General features: G+C 38.8%; 1 protein-coding gene across 4 annotated transcripts; it reads left to right on the forward strand.

Annotated features, from left to right (window-relative positions):
* The first annotated feature begins 244 nt into the window (after window positions 1-244).
* YTHDC1 (YTH N6-methyladenosine RNA binding protein C1) lies at window positions 245-21,411 on the forward strand. Of its 4 annotated transcripts, XM_051790844.1 has the most exons (18): window positions 245-363; window positions 4,276-4,377; window positions 5,000-5,328; window positions 5,461-5,815; window positions 7,079-7,168; window positions 7,677-7,730; window positions 8,318-8,412; window positions 10,238-10,346; window positions 10,446-10,563; window positions 11,656-11,740; window positions 13,630-13,796; window positions 16,264-16,346; window positions 17,797-17,833; window positions 17,926-17,965; window positions 18,069-18,131; window positions 19,653-19,787; window positions 20,419-20,626; window positions 21,021-21,411. In XM_051790844.1, exons 1-18 carry the CDS (start codon window positions 336-338, stop codon window positions 21,068-21,070), a joined length of 2,148 nt encoding a protein of 715 aa, XP_051646804.1. In that variant the 5' UTR covers window positions 245-335; the 3' UTR covers window positions 21,071-21,411. The 4 variants fall into 4 exon arrangements, with proteins under 4 accessions (XP_051646804.1, XP_051646805.1, XP_051646807.1 ...); XM_051790845.1 differs by having other exon boundaries at window positions 20,419-21,411; XM_051790847.1 differs by lacking the exon at window positions 7,677-7,730.
* The last annotated feature ends 152 nt before the right edge of the window (window positions 21,412-21,563 follow it).

Here is a 21,563-nt window from a genome sequence, read left to right on the forward strand (position 1 = left end):
GAGCTTGTACCAGGTGACCCACTGTGGTCCCTTCCAGCCTAAGCCATTCTGTGCACACTACACATAGCTGTACAGGGACGAGAATTATTTTTTTCTTTCTTTTTTTGAGAGGGCAGAAACCTCTTCCCTTCCCTACACCTCTTTTTCCCCCAGTCAGGGAAAAAAAAAAACAGCTCAGGGGCAACGCCAGGGACTAAAATGGCGGGCGCGCCCTCAGCGCCCGCCCCTCCGCTGTGACGCGCGGAGCGTAAACAAAGCGGCGCCCTGTGGGAAGAGGGAAGCGCTACGTGCAGGAAAAGGGAGCCTCCATCTTAGGAGCTCGCCGCGGTGGCGGGATGGCGACGGATAGCCGGGAGGAGAAAGGTATGAGGCGGTAGGAGTGGGGGCAATCGCTAGGCCCCGGGGAGGAGGGAAGGCTCGGGCAGGAGAGGAAGGTTACTCCCCCCGCCCGAGCCTTCTCTCCTCCCCGGGGCCAGCTTGGGTGCTGGCGCTGGGCCTTCACGCCGGGAGACATCCGTCTCCTCCCGGAGGGGCGACGGGGTCGGGAGTGAGTCTTCAAGGGCGATTTTCACAGGGGAGCTCTTCCTGTGCTGCGCTGGGGTGCTGGAGGTGGCGGGGCCCCGGCTAACGGGGCGTCCCGGCGGCAGCGGGCTCGGGGCAAGGTGACTCGAGCAGCGGGAGCGGGGATAAGTTCGTGGGCCCTAAGTTTTACATTATCGGCAGCGACTTACTCCTTGATGTCTTCTCGCAGAAAGTATCCGCTATTTTTATTTTTATTATTATTATTTATTTCTACTTGGATCGCTAGGCCTTTTTTTTTGTTTGCTTGCTTTTTGCAGGATTTTCTGTGGAGGGATGTAGTTACTTTACTAAACAGAAGCTGGCGTTGGAATATTATTTTGGCAATGGTCAGAATTGTGATTTGGCTTTTTGCAGTCAGCTCTGCTTTCTGGGCACTGTGGGTAAATATATTTGACTTAGAGGAATCTGACGTTTCCGGAGCCATTACTCTGGAATAATAATCTGGATTATTTAATTAATCTGGAATAATTGCTCTGGAATAGTATAATCACAGCTCTTGTAACCGACTGCCGCTATGCAGGGAAGCTGAAGTGATCCGCGTGTTATCTGAGAGATTATGTCAGCCACACCTCACAAAATAGTCCATTTAACAAGCAAAACGAAAGTTTACGTGTAGAGAATTGCCATTTGGTCGTTAGTGCAGATAGTGGCAGAGTTATAAAAAAGGTAAAGTATCACTATGGTGTTGTGGTTTGGATTTCTGTGGGTAATAGGTTTCATGTAAAGCTTTTTACAGGACATGTGTCCATAAAACAGCTTTGTCAGAGTGGTGAAAGTTTACTGTCTCTAATATTTATTGTGAAACTATATCACATGGAAAATTCCCTATAGATTGTGTTAGAACTGATAAATAAAGTTATTGCTGGTGCTTGATCCTTAATGCAGTATTATTGTAAATTTGGTAAATTAGGATGCAATCAGGTTGTGTTGAAACAGATCTGATCTGCCACTGCGGATGAGCAGTGAATTTGAAATGTTTGCTGTTGTCATCTATAAATTTCTGTTCATATAATTATTTATCCACTTGGGCTCGAATATTTTTTTTGTTAGTTTTTTTTTAGTCACTGACAGGGGTCAAGTTATGAGTAGCAGATGAGATATTTTTGTTTTGTGCTTTAATTTGCTTTTAATTATTTATCCTATGAAAAGAATTTTTTTGACTGAATAGCAGGTGTTGATGCATGTTTGTTTGCAACTGAAATTTCAACTGTTAGTGCTCCTTTTGGAAGAGAAATGCTATTTCACTGCTTTAAAAAAGTAGAAATAAAGCTTGCAGACCCGTTTAGTTTGAAATCATCTGGTCGTATCTTCTCTGTGTGCCAAATCAGATTTTTGCTTGGACCTTCTGGTGAATAGATCTAACACTAGCGGCCAGTAGGGAAGAAGTGGCCTCCCAGATTACTTTACTGCTGTTTTGGGTGAGTTACATTTGTTCATGGAGGGATCCAAAAGAAAGATAAGTTGCAGGAGAGCCCTGTTGGAGTATCTGTAATGAAAAGAACTCAATTGGTCCTTTTCCCTTCAGTGGTGATGAACTGTAAAAAAATCTGTCCTCTGCCGTTTTTCTCTTTCTGTATTTTTCCTGATACTTCTCTGAGATAATTTAGCTCATCAGGTTGAACACTAGCAGTGGCAGTTCAGTGAGAGGAATCATTTTGTGGAAGTCAGTTGAGCAGTATGTCCAATGCAAGTGAGAGACAAGAACCAGGCTGCTAAATAAATCTAGAAATGTGGTTTTAAATAAAACAGGTCAATATATCTACAGAAGGGGATGGGGGAAACTTATCCTGCTCCTGTCTCTTGCGTACTTGTTTAAGGTTCCAACTACAAATGAGGCCCATCAAACGTGGAAGGGGTTTATCAGAGTGTGTGTGCCAGACTTGCATTTTCTGTTAAATTTTCCTTCTGATTTATTTCTGAATGAACTGATAGAGGAGTCTTTTACCACCTCTGAATGCTACTGCAGTAGGTAGGTTAAATGTCATTTACTCAAGTATGGTGCTGTCTCACCAAGAGGGAAATAAACCTGACGTTCAATATGTGTGATCTGAGATGGATGATATGTTTAATATTTTAATCCTAGTGCACCTCTTTTTCATTAGTATCCAGTAAAAAAAATCTTGTGCTCTGGACTTGCCAAGTCTTCTGTGGGGAAGCAGAATGCAAGCCAGGGAATTGCAGCCTGTGTTTAGCAGTTGCACACCCATGAATCTGAATTTATCAGTAACAGCAAGAATATTTGCTGTGGATATATAGGTGTCTACAAACGTAAAGGGCTGTTCCCAAGAGCATTACGATGCAAGTATGTGTTGCATTTGAATGCCAACCATCTATAAATTGCCAGGAAAGGTTTGATCCACCTCTCTCTGCACAGCTTCCTTTGCATTAGCTACACCAGTTGGGCAGCTCAGGGATCACTTCGCATTCCCCTACCACTGCAAATGTGGAGAAGTGCCAGCAGGAAAGTTAGCACACATGCTGATTTCAGGTTTGGTAGTATATGGTAGAGAGACAATTATAATACTAACTTTTAATTATGTGGATTGTGTATTTTTTTTAATATCAAACTGTAAAACTTCTTTTGTGTCTTGGCTCAAGATTTTGTGATAGACAAGTTGCCAAACTGTGGAGGACTTCTGCGTTGCCCCAGTTTCATCCAGTACAGGAGTCCTTACCTGCATCTTCTACAGATACTGTCAACTAGCTGAATCCTTGGAATTTGCTTTCTTTTTCATGAGTACAGAAAATAGAATTGATCATAAAGTGAAAAGAACTAAGAATTTTGGAGTTTAGGAGAAGAAACAGGAGGTTCCAAAATTAATATCTTTTTTATTATTTTTCCCTTCATGTGCTTAGGCTTAGTTCGCTCCTGTTTTTTAAAGTGTTTGAAACATAGATCTGCTACCTTAAAGCTGGTGAGTCCTTCTGCTAGAATCACCATATATCCCCTTTGGTTTCAGGCAAAGTAAATCAGTTGGAAACAGTGACAGATTTTAAAAGTTGTGTCACCAAGTGTAGTCATTTACTGCTTTTACCATGGATTTTCTTAAACGTTTGCCCTTTTGATCAAGGTGAATTAGTTGTGGTGTTGTTTTTTTTTTCAGAACAGCTCAAGAATTAATGATGCAACAAATAAGTATGGCTTTCCCCTTCTTCGGTGGGGTGACCTAACTTATATTCTTGTTGTTAAGTTACTCTGTTGCGGTTTTTTTCTATTTGTAAGTGAACCAGGAACCCCACCCTCCTAACACAGCAATGACAACAAAAATAGTAGGTCAGGAAGGGAAATAATTTAAGGTGCAGGTTTCAGGATTTAGAAGAGATAAAGGTCCCTCCTCTTTACTAGTGGCACTCAGACTATCTCCCAGTCTCCCTTTTTCTCAAATTTTGTACAGGACTTTATGTTAAGCTTTCATTTGTAGGTCAGCTTTCCTGCAAAGCTTGTGTGACATGAGGAGCCAACTTGGATCTTATTCACAGGTCTAAATGCATCCTGTGTTGTATTTTAATTCTTTTATTTGCTTTGCTTGCTCTTTCCAGCTGAAACTGTGGAAATAAATCAAGATGTTAATTTTTGCTTTGTGGCAGATCTGTAACCCTAAAGGAAATGTTTGGGTTTCTAAATACTCTTTCTGTAGTTTACATGTCCAGACTTTTTATAGTTGTTTTTGACATTTTTTTGTGTATTTTCAGATGGTGAACTGAATGTTCTGGATGACATTTTGACTGATGCTCCTGACCAAGATGATGAGTTGTATAACCCTGATAGTGAGCAAGATAAAAGTGAGAAAAAGGGTAGGTGACTTGGGTAGTGAATGTCCTGCAGGAACGTAAATGGTAAAAAATGTCTATCTCACTATAGTTAAAGTCTTTGGAGTAGCAGATTTTGTAACCTGATTCAAGGAGTGAGAGTTTTTTAAAAGTATTTATTTCCAGGACATGAGCTTTTTCATCTGACCTTCCAAACAAACAGTCAACTCTGTTTCCTTTTGTCTCAAAAGCAATTGCTGAGTCTGGCTTGTTTTGAATTCATTTGCTGTTAGAAAAGGACTGTCTTTTTTGGTTTGATGAAGTGAGATAGAAGTGGAGCAAGGGGGACTCAAAATCTGGTTCCAGCTCAGTTGTTGATTTGGCTTTAGGCCAATTCCATAAGCGTTTAGTTTAGAATTCTCATATATAAAATTTAGAAAACACCTACCAGAGCCTAAAGGATTGCTCTTATAAAGAAAATACATGTTTTGGAACATGAGCTGTTCATAAGAAGCAGTTTTGAGTGTTGCTGCAAAGCCTACAACTGGGAGATGCTTCCTGTGACTGCAGCAGGGGAATTAGCTAAACAGAGGAAGTAGGAGCCTCTGTGCAGTTTTTGTTTTGATACAGGAAATAACATTGAACTTGATATTTCTTTCTATTTAAGGATCAAAAAGAAAAACTGACAGGATGGAAAATGCTGAAAGCAAGAGGCAAAAACCTTCTGTGCATTCATCGAGGCAGATGATGCCAAAGCCTCCTAGTTCATCAGTTAGCAATAACAAGAGAATAGTGAGTACCAAAGGAAAACCAGTATCAGAATACAAGAATGAGGAGTATCAGAGGTCTGATAGAAACAAGCGCCCAGATGCTGATCGAAAGATGCGCATGACAAGCAGTTCCAGGGAACCTTATAAAGGACAACCAGAAAAAACCTGCATGAGGAAGAGGGATATTGACAGAAGGGCAAAGTCTTCTACACCAGATGGTTCAGAGGTATTAAATATTCTTGCTGCCTTATAAATGAAGCAGTTTTGTGAGACTTTTATAAGGCACGTTCTCTTAGGACTGTGTGTGCATCCTGACAATGTTATATGACTGTTGATTCACTTTTTCTTTAAACATCAGAGAATCAGGCATGATGTGGATAGAAGACCAAGCAGATCTAGCCATTCTTCTAAAGAAGAGGTGAACTCTGAGGAATATTGTTCGGATCACGAGACTGGCAGTAGTGGTTCCTCTGAACAAGGCAACACCGAGAATGAGGAGGAAGGAATGGAAGAGGAGGAAGATGATGAAGGGGAGGAAGATGAAGAAGTGGAAGAAGATGGGGAGGAAGATGAAGAAGAGTATGAACAGGATGAGAGAGATCAGAAGGAAGGAAATGACTATGACACACGGAGTGAAGCCAGCGATTCTGATTCTGAATCTGCCTCTTTCACAGATGGGTCAGTCAGATCTGGGTCTGGTTCAGATGCATCAGGTAGGCAGCAACATGCATGCTAGTCTGAAATACCTTGCCATTGAAAGTTTGGCTGCTTTTAAAAATAACCACTTCCTGACCATGTTAAAAGTAAACATAAGTCAGTAAGATGTTAATTATGAAATACCATAGGCAAGGAAAAAGTGCACTAGAAAGTGGTATTTTCTTACACCCAAACTTTTGAATATCTGGATTACCATATTGAGGATTCATAGTGTTCTTGAATGATTTGACCTTGCTGTTCAATGCTTTGAAACATTAAAATTAGTGTTTTCTTGAGTACCTAGTGGCTTAGCTTTCCACACAATTCATTTTAAGTTGTTAAGCTGTTCAGTATTCATCTAAACGAGTGACCAGGCAGACTGGTGTAATAAAAGCACTACCTCCCCAGGGAAGTATAGTTCAATCTTAAATAGTGACTGCCTTTAGCTTAGAAAATGTAAACCTAAGTTGAAAATATTAGCTATTAGGGCAAATTTAGAAGGAGGTAAATGTTTTAAGCAGAAACTAGAAACAAATGCTTCACAGTTTTATATTATGACTGGTCCTAATTTACAGATATGAAGTGCTAATTATGTAAATACTTTTGGGTTTGGCTGTTCGTTGTTTGTTTTTTCTAGGAAAGCAACTTGCAATCCTGTTAAGATTCCTATTGTGTATCTTCCTTGTCTGAAGTCTCCATAGGTGGTCATCCTCCTTAACATGCTGCCTTTTTTAGCTCAGCTCTGCTGTTTGGAATTAGAGAACAGCAAGGTGTAACCTAAAGACAAGTGAAGCTGTAATAACTGTTCTAAAAAGCCCTGTCGTATAACATAACACATTTTTAGAGTGGAAATAATTGCCTGTGTGCCACAGTGTTTTGTTTTCCTATCTCTTGCCGTTTTGTTGACCTCTGAGCAAATGAGCCCATATCACTATTGCAACACAGTTTGTGCTTGATGTTGCACATTTGGGTGAAGGCTGGAGAGAAGAGCTAACCCACCCTTACTAAAACACAGGAAGATAAGTTCTGTCTCTAAACATTGCATAGAATTACTAGTTTTGTGGTGATCATCTTCCTTTTGTGAATGAAAAGCTTAAGTAATTAGCGTTTGCTTCTTTTGTGCATGGTAGTTTTGCAGCAACAACCACAATTTTAATGTGCAAGCCAAATGCTAACTTCACTTTTACTGATGTTTTCCTGTCTCAGTACTTTTTAATCTCAATTTTGCCTGACACTTGGTGTTTAAAATATTGCTTTTATTTGTTATGGTTTCTTTTTAGATGAGAAAAAGAAGGAGAGGAAGAGAGCTAGAGGTATCTCTCCCATTGTTTTTGACAGAAGCGGAAGTTCTGCATCAGAATCGTACGCAGGTATTCTTTCCTTTTATTGCTTGTCATCGTGACTTGCATCAAATCTTAAGGTGTAATCTAAAATAAGAGTAACTGGTTGTAGAGATTTATGGGGTATGTAGCTTTGTATAATTTGATATTGACTTCTGGCATGTTGTGTGTGGATACCTTTCGGGGGGAGTAGGCTTTCTTGTTACTTTAATGCTATTCTGTTGCTTAAGTGGAATTTTCACTTTTTTTTTTTTTTAAACTTGGAAGATGATGATTCAGTGACTAGTTTTCTGAGTAGGAAATTGTTCAAATACTATTTTAAAAACCAATCCCAAACCAAACAACCCAAAAACAAAACCAAAAAAAAAAAACCAAAACAAAACACTCGTGCACATTGAATAGTATTTTTTGTGTGTGTGGGTGCGCGCCAGAAAGCATAATTTGTCATGAATGAAAATTGTATGTGACAAGGCTGTAGAAATTGTATATTATCTCTATTAAGGCTCAATCTGAACAAATGTACTTTGGCTAAACACAGGTTCAGAAAAGAAGCATGAGAAATTATCATCTTCCGTTCGTGCTGTCCAAAAAGGTATCATTTAAATTTGAATTTTTAATGCATGCCCCATAGCAAGCCATTGTCTCTGTTGATTGAATTACCCGTAAGTAGTGATGTTCCGATATAAATCAATTTGAGCACGTAATTGTTCTGAGCATGCTAAGTGAACCTTGAGCTACTTTTGCATGTGTTGAGAGTGATATGCAAAAAGTTCAGTCACTTTGCTCCTTGCAGAGGCAGCAAATTAGAAAAGAGAGTGCTTAAATTTGAAAACATTTCGGCATTCTCTGTTGGACAACTTGTGCTTGTTGTGTGCGTTACCCAGTATTTATTCAAAGACTCTTAAGCAAGGAGATAAGTCCTGTATATCGGAACATCACTGAATCATGCTGATTTTATTTTTTTCTTTACCTTTTCTTTACCTTTTTGTTTTTGTTTCCCCTGGCATTTTGTGCTCTACAGCTTAGACTTCAAGTTGGGTGGCTGTGATAATATATAGGTAGGAATTGGGTGGGATACTGTGTATTTTGAAGGAAGCAAACAGCTGTCTACACTCAAAGCAACATGCTTGGTAACTAAGTATTTGCACATCAGCTTATTTGATACTCTGTTTTTTTCAGACCAAACAAGTAAACTTAAATACATTCTCCAAGATGCAAGATTCTTTCTCATCAAAAGTAATAACCATGAAAATGTATCGCTTGCTAAAGCAAAGGTATGTTGAATTTTCTTCAAAAACTTTGTTTTCAAAGATAACTGTCTTAGGATAGAAGAGCATGTAGAGAGATGGGTTATTTTCTGCATCGGATCTCAGTAGGTGCAGAGATAAAAGCTACTTAACCCTGGTTTCTTCTGCTTCCACTGTAACCTAGAAAAGTTTCTAGACTGTCAGTCATTTATCTTGGTAAGAGTAGAGTTAAAAAGGGGCCTCGGGGTCTCTTTGATAAGGTCTTAAGCCAACCTCCATCAGGAATGCTGGGATGGTATTTTCTCCCCTTCATCAACACCTCTCTTTGTATCACTGTACTGTGAGGAAGTTCAGAAGGTTGTTTTGTCTTTTGTCTAATGTTGTAAAGGTAATTTTTCTCAGTTGATTCAGGGATCTGAAGCCTTACTGTGGAAATGTATGCCTGGCAGTGCTGGAATTCTTTGGAAGGAATTCCAGAGCACTGGACTTCAGCTGTTGAGGAATTGCACTAGGTGTCTGTTGCATTAGGCCACTCTAGTGGTTTTGTATTGGCATGGAACAACTTATAGAGAAAATATCTTATTTGCTGTTACACAATATACACAGAGTAGGCTATTCTATTAGTGAAGATTTTCTAAAATAGGGTGGCATTAAAATGATTAAACAAATCTCAAAATTCCTGGACAGATTTGGCTTGTACCCCTGCCCCCACCTTTGTGTCTGATCTCTGCAGTGAACATCATTGTGACTGGTTTTTGCTTTAGCTCTGTAAAGGAGTATATCCTTTTTGTGCCTCATCCGTGCTCAGAGCTACAGTAGTATCCTTGTTCCTAAAGTTCTTGGAGGGGGTGGTTTTTTCTCAGTGTATAAGCATCAGTGCTATGCCACTGCATTTTTGTGAAACTTGCTTTTGTAGTGCCAATATAATAAGTTGTTCTAGTTCACAGCAGGGCTTTAGAAGCAGCCTAAAGCCATGTAATCTGACTGAAAGCTAGTAAAAAAGCCAAATGGTTATCTGGTGACTAATGAATTGCCAGTCAAACAAACATTGATCTGAGCTCAGAGCAGGACTTGTAAACACACCTTCACTAAAAACAGTAAGGGGAGGAACATTTTCTTTGGTAGATCTTAGATCCTATTCTGAGGCTCAAGTTTGTTTACCCAGAGAATGGACTGAGGAGTAATTCAGTAAACTGATATTCTGTATCTCAACTCAGCTGGTACCTTAAAACAGATTGGGTTTTATCGTGCATGGCTCCATAATGGCTGATGGAAGAGCTAGCTAATAGTCGTAGATGTGGAAGGCTGAACCAAGTGGTTGTATTGTCAGTTTAAAGTGTTACTCTGGTATCTTTCATGTTGCTGACCTTTCACTGAAACAGTTCTAAAGTCTGCAAACTGCCCTCAACAAATCTGCAATACTATCTGCAATGTCTATCTGCCCACCTTTAAGTATATATGCTTCTGGTTTTTCATAATTTGTGTGTGTTATATAATACATGAACTCCCAATGTCACTTAAAACATACATGAAAACCTTTGCCTTTAGTATTTTAGGTATCTGTCCATCATTATAATGTTTCCATTGTAATTACAGATGGTCTCAAAGCATCTTTCAAGAAAAGTTGAAAAAACATTGAAAAGCCAGTGTTCTAAAAGTTTTAGCACAAGACAGGCTAAAAATATTTCCTGAAGGACATGAATTTAGCAATACGTTTCTCTTTCCATTTTCTTCTATCCCAGTACACTATTTTGGTCTTGTTTTCCTCATCTGCACTATAATTTCTGTTAGCTAAATCACTTGAGATGAACTCTTATGTTTTGGTGGTGAGGCAGGTGTTGTTCTGTTTTAGGGAGTATGGTCAACGCTTCCAGTGAATGAAAAGAAGCTTAATGCTGCATTTAGATCAGCAAGGAGTGTTATTTTGATATTTTCTGTAAGAGAGAGTGGCAAATTCCAAGGTAAGGGAAAGTGATCTATTATCAAGGTAAGTGAAAGTGAGTTTTATGTGGCACAGATTTTTGTTGTATCTTTGTTACAATTCATATGAAATCCTTTAGGGTTTGCAAGATTGTCTTCAGAGTCCCATCATGGAGGATCACCTATACACTGGGTGCTGCCTGCAGGAATGAATGCAAAAATGTTGGGAGGTGTCTTTAAAATTGACTGGATTTGCAGGTAAATCACTGTTCATTTATGTTGCTGTCAGTAACAAGGCATTATAATACCACTTCTGCATGTTACTCACTCAAGTGCTGACCGTATCCTTCTGAAACTCGATTCAACCAGAGATGTGTCCTCCAATCTCCCCAAACCATGCCTCCATGTTACTCTCCTTGAGACTCAGGTCTGTACCTGGCATGTGCAATGGAAAGTACATGGGTTTTTTTTAATATAGACAATGCATTATAGAAAGAATATTTTTTTTTTTAAATATAAACAATTTTTTAACACTTGATTGCATTCCTTCACTGATCTTTTGCACTGAAACCAGAAAACTGTATTCTAAGTGTTTGAGTAAAATAACTGCTCACTTGAACAGACAGCAGTGAATATAAGGGAAAAAATCCTTTAAGGACAAATCTGTCTTTATCTGACTGAACAAAGAAAATGCTACTGTTGTAAAATAACAAATAGTACAGGTATTGTACTATTGTACAATAGTTGTGAGCAGCATGTTCACTGATGTAACCGAGTATGTTTTCACAGAAAAGGTTTTAAAACTCTCTTAAAGAAAAAAATTATAGTAGTCCTGTGAGATCCATAGTAGCATGGTTGTACAAGCACTTCAGACTACCTGAAAGACTAAAGTGGGACTTCGAATCAGAGAAAAATCTAGGTTGGAAATGTCCTCTGGAAGCTATTGACTCCCACCTCCAGCTCAGAGCAGTTCTAGCTTCACAGTTACGTCACATGCTCAGAGACTTTTTTCAGTAGGTACCATGAGTTACCACATCACATAGAGACTGGTCAGTGTAATCAGATGGTGAGATAATAAACAAGCACAGTCTCGATAGTGCACAAAGACCAAAAGAATTTTCTTTGAAATGATGGTCTGACATAGTATGGACTATATTAGTTAATACTGGAAGAAGTCGAAGTGAAATCTCCAGTTACCAATGCATTCTACATAAGAATACATTCAGAGACCTGACAGTGCAAAGGATAACAATGCTGTTTTGTATGCAATACCCTGCTGTATGCGTTTTTAAATCTTTCCGTAATGAAAAACAGAGGCAAAACTATAAATGGTGCCACTTGCATATTTAGGCGGGAATTGCCGTTCACTAAGTCTGCTCACCTGACCAATCCTTGGAATGAACATAAGCCGGTAAAGATTGGACGCGATGGACAGGTTTGTTAATTATTACTTTTTTTCTATAACCTGTATCTTCTAGTGCTTGCTTTCAGCTTTGTATGTGCAGATTAGGAGTGTTTTAGATCAGTTGTTACTTGCAGTAGAGTGCTGTAGCAAAGGCACTCTGCTTCATTCTAATGCTGTTGTGGAAGAAGGAAAAAGAAAACAATATGGTGCCAGTTCTGTTGTCATCTTTGTGATTAACAGTGTTTGCTTCAAAACTATGTGATATTTTGGATTTGAAATGTAAGGTACCTTGCATTGTATGGTGTGCAAACCATATAGCATCAGTTTTTAAGAACAAGTTCTGGTGTTTCCAGCTGTGTTCTGCATTGCAATTTTTTTTTATATGAACTATTGCTTAGGAGGTAGACTACCATTAAAAAGTATATGCTAAGCAAATTTTAAGTGGGGGTGGCTCTTTGTCTTGTCAGACATATCAGAGTGTGGGTATGTAGCTGCTGTCATCAAGTAACCAGGCCTTGGGTAAAATAACAGGTTCTGCTTTCTTGCAACAAGATGGGAGTTGTATAATCCCCATATTTAAAGGAAAATGTCAGTTCTGTACTGCATTGTTTTACCCCTACATGCGTTTGCTTTGTTGTGTAGCAGAAGTAAAACAGTAGTATTGGTCTTGGTTTTAGTTTAATGTGAATTTAAAAAAAAAAAAAAAGACTTCAGTTAACTTTGTTTCTTTTAAATGGTCAAGGAAATATATTTTTTGGATGTTTTGTCCACTTCACAGTACCGTTACAATCTGGACATGGGTTTCATCTTTTTTCATAAGATTACTATACTGTTAGTTCTGGACAAGCATTGTCTGATGCTTGCTCTCCCTAATTTCAGCTCTGCTTATTTCCTGAAGCGGTTGTCATTTATCCATTTACATTTATGTAACTCTGAATGGATCTCTTTTCTGAGGATGTGTACATTGAAATTCTGCCTTTACAACATCATTTGGGAAGGCATTACGCAGACCTGCTAGTCACCAGGTTGAAGAAGGACTTTTTTGGATTGTTTTGCACCTGGCTCCTGCTAACTTCATTTGATAGCCCCAAGTTCTTGTACTGGAAGAGAGAATAAGCAAGTTGATCTCTCTCCTTCTCTCCTCCAAATAACTTGTGGTGTCCAACGGTCCCATTATATCCACCTTGTTCCCCATACACCACATATTTCTCTTATAATCCAGGCTGAAGAGACACGACCTGCTCAGTCATTGCATGTAGGAATTGTTACACTCATTCAGTTATTCTTGGTGCCCTGCTTTGAAGCTTTTCCATTTCTACTGTCCCCCTGTTTTTTGAGATGCAGGGATCAGAACTGCACCCAATATTAAAGGTGTGGGTGGAACATGGACTTCCAGTGTGGTATAATGATTTTCTTGTTTTGTGTTCCTTTCCTAATAATCCTGAACACATAAATTACTTGTTTTAACTGATGTCAAACACTGAGTCGGTATTCTCATGGACCTGTCTATCATACAAAGAACTCATTTTGAGTGGTAATAGTCAACTTCATCAGACCACGGCTTTATATGTGAAGCTGGAGTGGATTTTTTTCCTACGTCTGTTACTTTTCTTTCTGTAATAGGTGATCATTTTCTTTGTGATGAAAAACAGTCCTCTGATTTTTGTAGCAAAACAATGATGTGGCCTGTATGTCTCATGGGAAGATATGGTTGCCCCAAGTGTTGGACTAATTTATGAAAATTCTAAGTAGTGGCTAAAGAGTGAAAGGTAATGTAAGTGAATTTTGCTGTCTCTAGAGATACTGAAATCTCTTCAAAGTGTCCTTTTTTTTTTTTTAAGTGTATGTTGTCAGTGTATTTGGGGAGAGTTTCATTTCTTCAGTTTATAAACCACTACTGAACTTCTAACTAATTCTAGGAAATTGAGCCGGAATGTGGAACCCAACTTTGTCTTCTCTTCCCTCCCGATGAAAGTATTGACTTGTATCAAGTCATTCATAAAATGAGGCACAAGAGAAGAATGCACTCACAACCCCGATCAAGAGGACGCCCATCCCGTCGAGACCCCGTTCGGGACGTGGGAAGGTTAGAAACGTTCTTTGGACTGATAATAGGCACATGTATCAGAATAACGTGATGGAGGAATGTCATTCGTCAAAGCTTTCCCTGCGATAAAGAAGAGAGAAAATCCTCAAATCAAGCTGCATGGACAAGTTTGTGGCTTCATTGAGGATTTCACATGGTTCCCCGGTCTGTCATTTTTCAAGAGGAAAATGGGGATCTTTGCTTTTGCAGAAAAAAGCTCTTAAAGTGCTGTCTCTAGTTTAGACTAGATCATTTATTGAGCTAATGCAACATGTAATGCTAGCTGTAGGTAAGCTCGGCTTGATTATGAACAGGCTAGATGGAGAGGAGGAAATATTTATATGCCAAAAATGTGTTAATATCTTGTAAAAGCCTTTTCTTTCAGGTGTGTCTCTGGATAAACCTTATCAAATATGGGACTTTTATAAGGATCACTTAGAATTTTGCAGAAGATGCCGCCTCATTTTGAGGATAAAATATTTAAGTTATTTTGATATTCAAGAGGAGCATTATTGGGACTGTTTCAAATTGTGTCACCGTGATGTGTTAACCCCATTGCCAAATATTCTCTAACATGTAACCACTGAATTCACACATCTTGCTGAGCTTCTGAAAACAGTAGGTTCTTCCCAAAAGGGATCAAGTGGCCCTTGGAGACCCGGCAACAAACCAAAAAGAATGGCTGTTGCTGTGTCTGTATTTACAACCTTTCCAGATGCTGGCAGTACCTGTGGACTTAAAATATTTTTAGAGGATCGACATGGTTATTGATCACTGCTATATGAACTTAACATCATTTTCCAGAAAAAAGGGGGTATAACTTGTTACAGAATTGGAGAAGTCTTGGCAAAGAACTGATATCAGCCCTTCTGCCAAACACCTTTTCCCCGTGGTAGCCACTTTGCATACAGACTGATGTATGGTTTGGGCTGAAACCTTTGGTTAAGTTTCCTTTTTGTGGAAACGTCCTGTGGTAGGTACAGAGCCCCAACAAGAGTCCCCATTTCCTTGAGCTTAAAAAAAAAAAAGGACATTGTAACGAGTAGGTAGGAGGAAACCTGGCAGCACCCCCCTATTTTTGGCTTTAAAGGACTGAACACCGAGATGGCTTTTGGAGTTAAGCTAAGAGGTTTCCAGTGCAATAAAGTATATACAAGTGAAGGTTTTGCAATGGACTGCAAACTATACATATAACACCACCACACCTTCTCAAGCCTGCCAGGGCCTCCATTTATGTATGTGGCTTACAGCTTAAAGTCAGTAGTTGGACTACTATATGAACTGTTTCTATCATATTTTATACCGGTCGTAAATGCACTCTCAAAACTACAAGAAAGCGGTATGTTTATTCTTTACACCAGCTTTTATTTTCTTTGATCTGAATTTGCTGTAGATGCAACTGCTTTGGTTTTTGGGCTTATTGCTTATAGTAAAGAATCTGCTTCCGTTTTAAAAAGCTTAGTAACTGGGTATGGTGGGTTTTAAAGACTGAAGTCGGGAAGTGGGGGAGGGGGGAAGAAATTATGCTATTTATAACTAAAAGCTATATGAGCTTGTTACTCAGCCAGCAAGTTGCACAGTAATTAAGTGATTTAAGAAAGTGTTAATGTCTTGTCTTAAGAAATTATATTGCTGGGGTGGGGGAAGGAATGGATTTTTAGCTGCTTTGTGTTTAGAAACACTGTTATGTTAGAATTGGAGTCTCCCATTAATGTTTATGTACCTTGACAAAACAAAATTAGCAGCCCTTTTTCAGTTCTTTATTAAACATAACAGCAACTGGAATGTACCTTTATAAGGAAGAGTTCTTAACATCTCTTCTGTCAAAGAGCTTTTGTATAGAAAGGAGCCGTAATTATTTTAATTATCAGGAAGCTTAAGCACTCCTAAACTCTGTAAAATGTACCAATCCATTCCTGGTAAATTGCTTAGAACAGAAATTATTAGAAATAATTTAACTGGCCTACCCAATTAGGAAAGTTACAGTGAAAGAAGCAATTTCCCACAGCATACAGAGTTTTGTTTATAAATGTTATGGAAATAGACCTTTCATAGAATTCTTTACCCCATAGCTATCAAATGCAGCAGTCTCCATGCCCTCTGACTGCAATGTTCTGTGAACTCTTTTGTTATCCGATAGGTCGTTTCAAAATGTAATGTGAAAAGTGTAATGTTAATGCCTAAGTTTGAGTTTGGTTTAGACAAATTTGTTACCTTTTGTTTGATATGAAGGTATAGTTGGGTAGAGTTCCTTCCTTAACTACCAAAATTCCTGTAGACAGAAAGTAACAGTAGAGGGTATGTAATTGAGCTGTTCCTGATTATATCAGATCAGATTTAAAGCTGTAGAATATTTTGAAGCAAATGGAATTCAGAATTATTAAATTGAGATCCTGGGTAGCTCAAACTATGCTGTGACGAACGCTTCAAGCAACCTTGTTTAATCTTTGATATCTAATTTGTGTAGGCGTCGACCAGAAGATTATGATATTCATAACAGCAGAAAGAAACCAAGGATTGACTATGCCCCTGAGTTTCACCAAAGACCAGGTTAATATCTTACTCTGAAGATTTGTGTGCACCAGTTCACAAATGTTTTCTCTTTTAGCATGTCCTCATTCATTCAAAAGTAAAATATTGATACAACTGGGATATAAAAATGTGATTTGTCCCAAGTGCTGCCTGCTGATTTAACCCATCTCTCACACAAGTCAGTGACACTGTTTCACTGGTTTGAGAGAGAGCTGAGTTAACCTATGCTGAGCCCTTTGTAAGAGCCTCAGAAATGTGTACACTGTTGTGAACGATCCTCTCAAATGCTTTGTTAATATGGGCACAAGAAAAAATGCTTTGTTAATATGGGCACAAGAATTGGTCTGACCTACTTGTCAAGGTGCTAATCATGAAGATGTTTATCAGAAACTTCCAGCTGGGACAGTCAGCTGAGATGACTAGCAGCCCCTGTTCAGAGATGACAGTAGATGTTCAGTTTTGTTTTCAGAGAGAGTTTTTTTACAACCTTGACATGAGGAGGTGAGGAGGAAATTTCCCTGCATTTTACAAGAGGATCTAATGATGAGTTTGAGAAAGGAATTGTGTTGTTGTCCAGAGAGAAATGTTTGCAATGGCAGTGCAGCAACAGCACTGGTCATAGGGCAGGGGTTTTTTTCCTCTTCAGAAAGCAACTGTTAAGAAATCGTTACTTTTAATCTACCAAATTGTGCTTCACAGCTGTTGGAAAAGTGTATTCCACTATTTCAGTGGTAGATTTCTAAATCTCATAAGAACCTGCATTTATCTGTCAAGCCTGTGTTCTTTGATGCCAAAAAGAGTGTTGTTGCTGCTTTTTCTAAGACCATTGTTTAAAGGAAAAAAAAATTTAAAAATAATGAAGCTCAGAAGCATTATTTTATTAGCACAAGCATGCCTGGTGTTTTGCACCATTTTACTGAGCTCTTTAAAGCTTACTTGCTTGGATTTACCGAAGCTGTAAGAATTCTTTTCTCTATGGGGCTTTTCCAGATGGTTCTTGGGTTGTTTTTAATTTTCTGTGTAGCATTGTACCCAAAACTTATTAAGAAATCAGCTTTAAGAGTTGCCCACAAGAACATTTTCTACTGACTGCACAGTTAGTAAATAGTAACAGCTACATACTAACTGCCAAGAGACAGTACTCTTCAAATTCATCGGCATTCCCAATTCATTTGACTAAATTTCAAGTCTTTATTTGCACAGTTACCCCCTTGCATATTTATTTGTACTATGTGCAGATTCCTGTGGGTTTATCTGTGCCACTTTTTTGTTTTACATTATACTATTTGTCTTCACTCTCTATAAGAAGTTCAGAGTTTTTGAGAGTTAGTTTAAAAGTGAGGGTAATAGCAGGTAGACACAATTTCATAGCTGGCACAAAATAAAAGGATAGTTTCTATTGAGTATGTTTTTAAGAGTGTAAACGTGAGATGGTAAATTGAATTAATACTGCTTGATGTTCGAACAGGGTATATAAAGGACCCCAGATATCCCGAAGTAGACAGGTAAGGTGTGTTCATGTTACTCATTTTATGCCCTGTTAACTTGTCTATATGGATAAATTGGATTTAGTTCTATAAATTTTTATTCCCAACAGACGATTTTCAGGAGTTCGACGAGATGTGTTTTTAAATGGGGTAAGTTGGTGCATGCAGATTTTTGGGGAACTTTTATATTCAACTTTCTGCGCTTCCAAAGAACAATTATCACAAATTTTAATGTTACTGTCTTTTGTTTTAGTCCTACAATGATTACGTGAGGGAATTTCACAACATGGGACCACCACCACCGTGGCAAGGAATGGTTTGTGTCTTGTTGAATTCAATTTTTCTCCATAGAATATGGCTATTTTTGTTTCCCTCTAGAGGAGCCTGGCATATTCAGTGTGCATTCAACTCTCCCCTTTTCCTAAAATGTATCTTTGCTGTAACTGTGTAAACATTTTAGGGGAAAATATTAATATCAAGTATTTTGAAATTCACTTAGCTCTCAGCAGTAGTCTGGCATTCTAGTAAACAGTAAGGTAGCTGGACTCTGCCTTGGTTTGAATGTACAAGAAACTGAAAGCTCTGAGGAAACAGCAGAACCCTCCTTTAGCCTACCAAGAGGGTGTAATAACATTTTGTATTCTGCTGAATGTCCATAGTAATTGGCTTTCTCTCAAACAGCAAATGCATCGAACAGGTGGGCTTGCTGAAGAGGCTGATGGAATGAGCTGATGTGCTCTAGTGCTGTGCAGTGGCTTGCTTTTGGCTCTGGCAGTGAAGCATGCAGGAACGTAGCAAAGGGGACTGAGCAACATAGTTAAAATACAGCCTCCACTGAAATGCAATCTTTTCCCAGTCAGATGAACAGATACCTGAGTGCACATATCTACATCTCTGCAGATAGAAATTAACTGATAGTGTGTCAGGAGGAGTAGTCATTATAGCAAGTTATTTTGATTACATCTATTAAGTCTGGCCTGATTTTGCATAGCTGTAGTGAGTCTTTTGGCTCTTGTGTATACTGGCAATGAGCAAAAAGCAATGCCAGATGTAGAGATGCTCCTGTAGCCTCTGATTTTTCTCAGCTGAAACACAGCTATGGTTTTTTATAACTGAAGGAAGTGAACAAGCTTGTCAGATGGGAAGAAAAATGATTTTTCAAACACAGCTAAACCTCCGGAAACTTTTTTTTCTTCCCTCCCCTCTTCCCTATTTTACATGCTCTCCAAGTAGTCATCCTAAAATCCAGCACTTCCACTTACTTTCTTTGTAACAAAAATGTAAGCCATGATGGTTTGGTAATATGGGAAAGGAAGGCCTTGCTGATTGAAGAAGTGGAAGAAATCAGCCAAAATATGTCTTATTAAAAAAAAAATCTGCCATTTGTCAAATAATTTGTCTTGCAAAGTAAGGTTTTTTTCAGTTAAAATAGAAACGTATTCATAAGGAGTGACACTGAAAAGACTCGTTCTGTAAGAGCTGGCTGGTTTGGGCAGAATTCATATTCCATATGCATAGGTTTAAAAAGCCAAACCCACCACATTTAAGTAGCAGAAGTTTTATGTACAGTATCATGTTGAGGCAGATATGGAGGGAGGGCATGTTTGGTTTTGGGGAGTGTGTTGACCAAACTTCTAAAAGCAGTGGTAGAGAGGTAGTAAAGCATGCCAACTTAGTGGAAAGTAGTCTACCATTCAGTTAGGAGGCTGTAATCGGATATATTTAGTTGTTGTGTTCTCCATCTGAAAGTAACCTGTGTTTTTAATTACCAGCGCTCAGCCTTGTGTGCATTCCTTTGCTTCGAAACACTAACAAACTTCCTGTAACTTTCTTGTAGCCACCGTATCCAGGTATGGAACAACCACCACACCACCCTTACTATCAGCACCATGCACCTCCACCTCAAGCTCATCCTCCATACTCAGGACATCATCCTGTACCACATGAAGCGAGATACAGAGACAAACGAGTGGTGAGTGGCCAGAGAGACAGAGGGGGATGCAAGTCTGCAGGCTAGAGTAGGAGTCTGGGGTCCAGTTATAGCCTAACCTGAGCTTTGTTGACTGTGATAAACTGCATTTTTATGACCTGTGGTAGTGTTCCTTAGAAAGATCGGTTATTTAGATTGACACTTCCAGCAAATTTGAAAACCTTTTCTCTCCCAGGTGAGGTAGAAGCACAACATTTTCAAACTCTTAAACTGAGGGGTGTTTTAAATTGGCTTCCAGCTGTCCAGCTCTGAATGTTTTCATGCTGAAGCCCGCTTTGAATAAGGACACACCTGTCACATTGCCTGTGCTCATGCACAACAAATTACTTTATCGGCAGAAGTTTGTGTTCTACTATTTTTTACAGGCACATTAGAAAACAGGGCAGATGGTTAAATTTCTGTCAGTTGGCTTAGAAGGCTGCTTAGCTTTCAGGTCTCTTGCTGATATCTGGCACTTGAACCCCAGCTTCTGCTCATGGATGCTGGACACTTTGGATTTTTTTGGGGTTTTTTAAATACTGGGCTTTCTGCAGAGGTACAGCCAGCCCTGTGAATAAGTGGGGGGACTTTTAATATGAGAAAGAAAATAAACAGAGCTGTCCTTTCATCCCAGCATGACTATGACATGAGAGTAGACGACTTTCTTCGCCGCACACAAGCAGTTGTCAGTGGTCGGAGAAGCAGGCCACGGGAGAGGGACCGGGAACGGGAACGGGACCGTCCTAGAGACAACAGAAGAGACAGAGAACGCGACAGAGGCCGTGATCGGGAAAGGGAGAGAGAGAGGATTTGTGACCGGGACAGAGACAGAGGTGAAAGAGGTAGATACCGAAGATAATCTATCTGGAACCAGTGCTCACTTGAAACAAAAAAAGCTTGTATTTTTTTGTGTGTTTACAAGTAGTACATTTTATTTTCAGCTGTCTACTTAAAGTTCATTGTGTAGAAGGATTTATAATGACCCTCTCTATTCCAAGCATGCAATGAATTATGAACTGGAAAAAACTCAAATAGGCCAAAAATAAAATACGCAAAGCTGACACTCAACTTCACGTTTCTATTGGAACAGAGTTGGAAACAGCTAAGAATGTAGATATTGATTAATTAATTCTCAATAAGTGTTCATCTACTTAGTGACTTCATTCTAGGTTTTTGAATACTGATGGATAACTGCCTTTTTTTTTTTTTTTTTGCTTTGATGTTTTCTTCCTGTAGTTTCATATGGTTCGATGGGAGAATGCTGCTATCAAGTATGCAAATATTGAAGTTTGAATTTTTTTTTTTTGACTGTATGGCAGTGTTGTAGCAGCCTTTTTTTTCTTTCCCCCACCCCATTTTTTAACCCTATCTGTAAAGTCAAGTGTTTTTTTCAGTCTTCGGTAATAAAAGCAATATTAAGAAGACACTATTGATATCTAATTTTTAGCCTTTTTTAAAAATCTTCCCATGTTCAGTAACATTTTGGTCAATTATCTTGTCTAGTCTCCTTCCAAAATGTACACGTTGCTTGGAATGTTCACAACCTGCGTGTGTGGAACCAGAAAATATTGCTGTATTCTACATTGCTACCATTTTTTTTATAAAAATAAATTGGTAACTATTGAAATGTTTAAAACGTCACATCAGGTTTCTTTATTTTCTAAGCTTGCTAGATTTGATAGATTCTGGCAGTTCTAGGAAAACATTTGTGTTCAAAAACAGTTTAAATGTTCATGTGGTAGGTGAAGTTGATTTGAAGCCTGAATTTAGGAAAAGGAC

Source organism: Manacus candei, unplaced genomic scaffold (genome assembly GCF_025592945.1).
Source record: "Manacus candei isolate 608988 ecotype Guabito, Panama unplaced genomic scaffold, ASM2559294v1 h1tg000028l, whole genome shotgun sequence".
NCBI lineage: Eukaryota > Metazoa > Chordata > Aves > Passeriformes > Pipridae > Manacus > Manacus candei.